General features: G+C 41.0%; 1 protein-coding gene across 1 annotated transcript; it reads left to right on the top strand.

Moving 5' to 3' along the window:
- The first annotated feature begins 586 nt into the window (after nucleotides 1–586).
- On the top strand, nucleotides 587–4,395 carry LOC140801864 (disease resistance protein RGA2-like). The gene has a single exon (XM_073157213.1). The coding sequence runs from the start codon at nucleotides 651–653 to the stop codon at nucleotides 4,341–4,343; it is 3,693 nt and encodes a 1,230-aa protein (XP_073013314.1). The 5' UTR covers nucleotides 587–650; the 3' UTR covers nucleotides 4,344–4,395.
- Nucleotides 4,396–4,936: the final 541 nt, after the last annotated feature.

Genomic DNA, 4,936 nt, shown 5'->3' with positions numbered 1-4,936 from the left:
TTGCTTATGAATTTTTTTTCTTTTTTTTTTATTATCTCAAATAATAATCAGTGTGGCGATTGAGCGAGATGCCTCGGGACCTACCTCCACTTAGGATCTATCTATTTACTTTTTCGCTCTTTTGGATTTATGCTTTAGATTATTTATTAATTTTATTTCATTTAGAGACACAAACAATAACATTCTTTTATGTTCATTGCAATTAGTTTAATTTAATAAAACAGATCTTCTTCGCTTATTTATCCTTGTCATTATACACTTATAAAGTATTAGTAAGGCTTCATGTATCTTAATCATATTGAGATGCATGGCCGGTCATGATTACGATTTCGAGTCGTAACAATTACTCTTATTTATTAAGATAATATAATTATAAAAAAAATAATGTGTAAGACAATATATTTAAAAATAATAATTATCTATTAAACAGATAATATCTTTTAAATTTTTTATATTTCTATTATATTCATCAAACCAATTGATAAATAATTAACTCAACACACGAAAAAATTATTCATTTCTAATCAATGGTTTAATAAGACATAAAAGGAGGACTTTGACTTGTTAGCTGTCCATCACCTGATCACGTCTTTCTTCTCTCATCTCCCTCTCTGGATCACTTGGTGCTCGCGAGGAGGATTTGGGGAGAGATGGCTCTGTCCGCAGCTGCAGGGATTTTCGGGTCTCCTACTGTGCAAGTGTTGCTGGATAAAACCAGTACGTTCTTACAGAGGAAGTACGAGCTGCACTCCTGTGTGAAAAGCAAGCTGGAAAGGCTCGAAGAACTGCTCATAGAGGTCCAGAGCGTAGTCGAAGCAGCGGAGAAGATGCAGCAGATCCAAAATCAATCATTAAAACGATGGTTGATCAACCTCAAGAACGTAGCCTACCAGGCGGACGACTTGCTCGACACCTTCGAGTACCGACGACTTCAACAGATAGCCGAAGGCGAGGTGAGTTCGACCAACTCCTCTTCCTCTCGCGTCTTCATATGTGTATGTGATACTGTGAGGAGCCTTTTTTCACCTGATGATGACATCGAAGAGCTGAGCAACCTTGTGGAGAGGTTAGAAAGGATTGCTTCTAATGTTGGGAACTTCATTCAGCTGTTAAGTTCAGAAGGGCAATCTAAGAAGCCTGCAGACGTCGCCGGGCAGCGTATCACCGGTGGTTTGCTGGCTCTTGAACATAGTTTTGTCGGTCGTGTGAAGGAGAAGGAAGAGATCATCAACGTTCTACTGAGGACAGAGACTTACGGTGCCAACGGAAATGTTCCCGTCCTTCCATTAATCGGCATGGGTGGTGTCGGGAAGACTACTCTGGCCCAGGTCGTGTATAATGATGAGAGGGTGCAGAGCCACTTCTCCCTCAAGATGTGGGTCTGCGTCTCTGAGAGCTTTGATGTGGACAGGCTTACAAGAGAAATGTTAGATCAATCAGGTCGGCATGCCAGCAGCTATGCAGGTGTCACAAGTTTCAACAAATTACAAGAACTTCTCAAGGATAAGCTTCGCTTAGAGAAATTTCTTCTTATCCTCGATGACATATGGAATGAGACTCAGAGGCAAGCATGGGATACACTTAAAGCTCCACTGTGCTATGGGAAAGATGGAAGCAAAATCTTGTTGACCAGCAGACTACTAAAGGTTGCAAGACTGATGGGAACAATGGACCCACTTGAACTGCAGGGATTACCAGAGGATGAGTATTGGTCCTTCTTCAAGGAGCAATCATTTGGTGGTGCCAATCCAGAGGAGCATCCAAGATTAGTAGCCATAGGGAAGGAAATAGCTTCAAAGCTAAAGGGGTCGCCTTTGGCTGCAAAGACCGTGGGTGGACTGCTGAAAGATAACTTAGATGTTGATCACTGGGAGAGCATTTCCAAGAGTGAGATATGGGAATTAGAGAAGGGTGAAGATGGCATAATGGCAGCTCTCAAACTGAGTTATCTACACTTACCTTCCCATTTACAGCAGTGTTTTGCTTACTTAAGCATACATCCAAAGGACTGGAGGTTCAAACGTGAAGATGTGATAAGAATGTGGATGGCACAGGGCATGATTCATCATGACAGCACGAGGAAGAGAATTGAGGATGTTGGAGAGGGCTACCTTAATGAATTGATATCCAAGTCATTCTTTCAGTCAACTAGATATTACGAGAATCATTACACTATACATGACCTACTACATGATTTGGCAGAATCTGTTTCCAAAGAAGACTGCTTAAGAATTGAAGGAGATGAGTTCGGGACAATCCCAAAGACCATTCTTCATTTATATCTAAACCCAAAACATCTGGCCAAACTAAAGGAGTACACGTTTGTGTTGAATAATCTACGTACCTTGATTGTGTCGGGCAATACCTCTCTAGATTATGGTAGTATTCCAGATGTGGTTACACAACTGAGAAGAATTCGCCTGCTTACTTTGAATAACTGTCGCATGAGAAAGTGTCCTGATAATCTGAAACATCTCCGCTACTTAGATCTCTCTAAGGAAATCACAGAATTACCAAATTATGAAATCACAGACTTACCAGATGGACTAACGAAGCTCTATCATCTACAGACGTTAAAGATTCATGGAATGCGGTTGAATCATTTTCCTGCAGGCATGAACCTGATTAATTTGCGGCACTTTATTTATTCGGTTGGATTGATAAAAATTTTATCATGGATAGGGAAAATGACTTGTCTCCAAGGATTATGTTGGTATCCTGTGAATGAGGCTCCAAACAATCAGCTTGCACCGTTGAAATACCTAAGGGAGCTTCGCGGACATCTTAGAATTGAGTATCTTGAGTTTGTGGGTGGCGAGGAAGAAGCCAGAGAAGCTAGGCTGTGTGACAAAGGGAATCTTGATAAGTTAGAGTTATGGTGGGGATCTGGTGAAAGGAATATACAACCTATTGAGGTGGAGAATGGAATACTAGAAGGCCTCCGTCCACATCGAAATCTTAAAGAGCTTGTGATCTGTCTCCATAGAGGCACCCGATCTCCTAGTTGGCTTGATCACTCACTGGCCAACCTAGTAGATCTTTGCCTGATTTCTTGTAGGGCATGGGAGGACCTCCCACCTCTTGGACAGCTTCCGCGGTTGAAGGTTCTTAAGCTGCACATTATGCATGCTGTAAAAGAAGTCGGTCGTGGGTTTCATGGAGGAAGGGGCTTTCCATCCTTGGAACAATTGATATTCGAAGACTTGCCACAATGGGAAGCGTGGTCTACAGACGAGACGGTCCCATTGTTTCCCGTCCTCGAGAACCTTCAAATCAATAAGTGCCCAAAACTAAAAGCAGTTATGCCCCTCTCAGCTATGCTCCAAACATCGGAAATTAGGAAAGTAGGGTTGATGCCACTGCCATGCAGAGATCCAGGTTGGGTTGAAGGGGTGTTGGAAGGGGGAGAAGAAATCGTAAGTTCCTTTCCTCAAGGGTTGCGACAGTTGACACGACTCAAAAGTTTAGTTATTACTAATTGTAAGGAGCTTTCATCACTGTTGAGCCTTACAGAAGAGAAGGTCTCCTTGTTTCCCTACCTCCAGAGGCTTCAAATCAGAAATTGCCCGAAACTAAAAGCAATTCCATCCATCCCATCTACATTACAAACATTGCACATTAGTTATGTAGGGTTGACTATATTTCCCCAATTCTTAAGGACTTCTTGTCCATCCAATTCTTTGTCTTTGTCTTCCACCTCCTTCTCTCTTCGGTCATTGAAGTTATCCATGTTACCAGATTTGACAACAATTTCCTTTCCCAAGAGGATGCAACGGTTGACACGACTAGAAGAGTTAGTTATTAATGATTGTAAAGAGCTTTCATCACTTGTGAGCCTTGAAACCATCTTATCGCTCAAAGAACTGACAATATTAAGATGTCCAAAGCTGACTCCACCACCATTCTCAGGGATAGATCAGGTAGAAGGAGAAGAAATTGGCTTGTCATCAGTCTCCATTCTGAGGATCGATAATACCTTGCTGCTCAAAGTGTTGTTTAGTAGAAAAGGCCTTGCCGCCATAGAAGAACTAGAAATCTGTGGTTCCAATGAATTAGAAATAGATAAAGAGACATTTCAGCATCTCACCTCCCTCAGAAAGTTACACATTCAAAACTGCAAGAGTCTTCAAGCCTTGCCTGAGTTGAAGAACCTGCACTCACTCAAGAAATTGAATATTATGATGTGTCCTAACTTTCAGTCATTGCCTAGCAAAGGGGGCATGCCGCCTTTTCTGCAAAGCTTATTAGCAATTTGCTGTAACCCTTTATTTACGGAGCGGTACCACAACAATGGGCCTCACAGGCCAACGATTGCTAACATTCGTGACATAAGAATCTGCTGAACGACATAGTTGAATAACTGCAGATTGTCATCATTTTGATATGACTCGAAAGGTATCACTGCGTGCTGTTGGCTTTTTCGTTGCTCTACCTCCCTTTCTGTTTGTATGCTTCAGTCTCATCAGCCGCCACTTTTCTGTTGCTCTCATCTAAGTTTTATCTGCACACATTTTCATCAATCTCATTGTGGGAAATATCCATGCTCACATTGTTATAATTGTTGATGTTCTTATTCCACTTCAAAATTTTTGCAGTTGATAGTTATAGTATATCAAAAGGTGCTAAGGAAAGCAATGAATGATTCATAGGTTGTCTATATTCTGCCTTTGTTTTCAGATGTTGATTTTTGCATTAAAAAATAAGCCTCTCTTTGGTGCATGATTGATCCCTTTTCTTAATTGTGTCTTCAGCATTGATATATTTTATGCTCTTGCCATAGTAAATGTAGGAGAAAAAATTAGGGAAATTATACTTTAATGCTCCGTCCCTATGGTTTGGCCAATTGCAATACTTTCCACTTAAATGCTTACCTGTTCTTTGGTACAAACTAAGATGCAATTGTTAATCTGCTGTTAACAGTAAGGTGAAATGATAA

The sequence above is a fragment of the Typha latifolia genome, chromosome 15, assembly GCF_019914945.1.
Source record: "Typha latifolia isolate L0001 chromosome 15, TyphaL0001v2, whole genome shotgun sequence".
Classification (NCBI taxonomy): domain Eukaryota; kingdom Viridiplantae; phylum Streptophyta; class Magnoliopsida; order Poales; family Typhaceae; genus Typha; species Typha latifolia.
The sequence above is the reverse complement of the archived record's forward strand: the minus strand, read 5'-3'. Positions and strand labels throughout refer to the sequence as shown.

Coding starts and splice junctions, on each gene's coding strand:
- LOC140801864 (XM_073157213.1), top strand. CDS start 651: ATGGCTCTGTCCGCAGCTGCAGGGATTTTCGGGTCTCCTACTGTGCAA.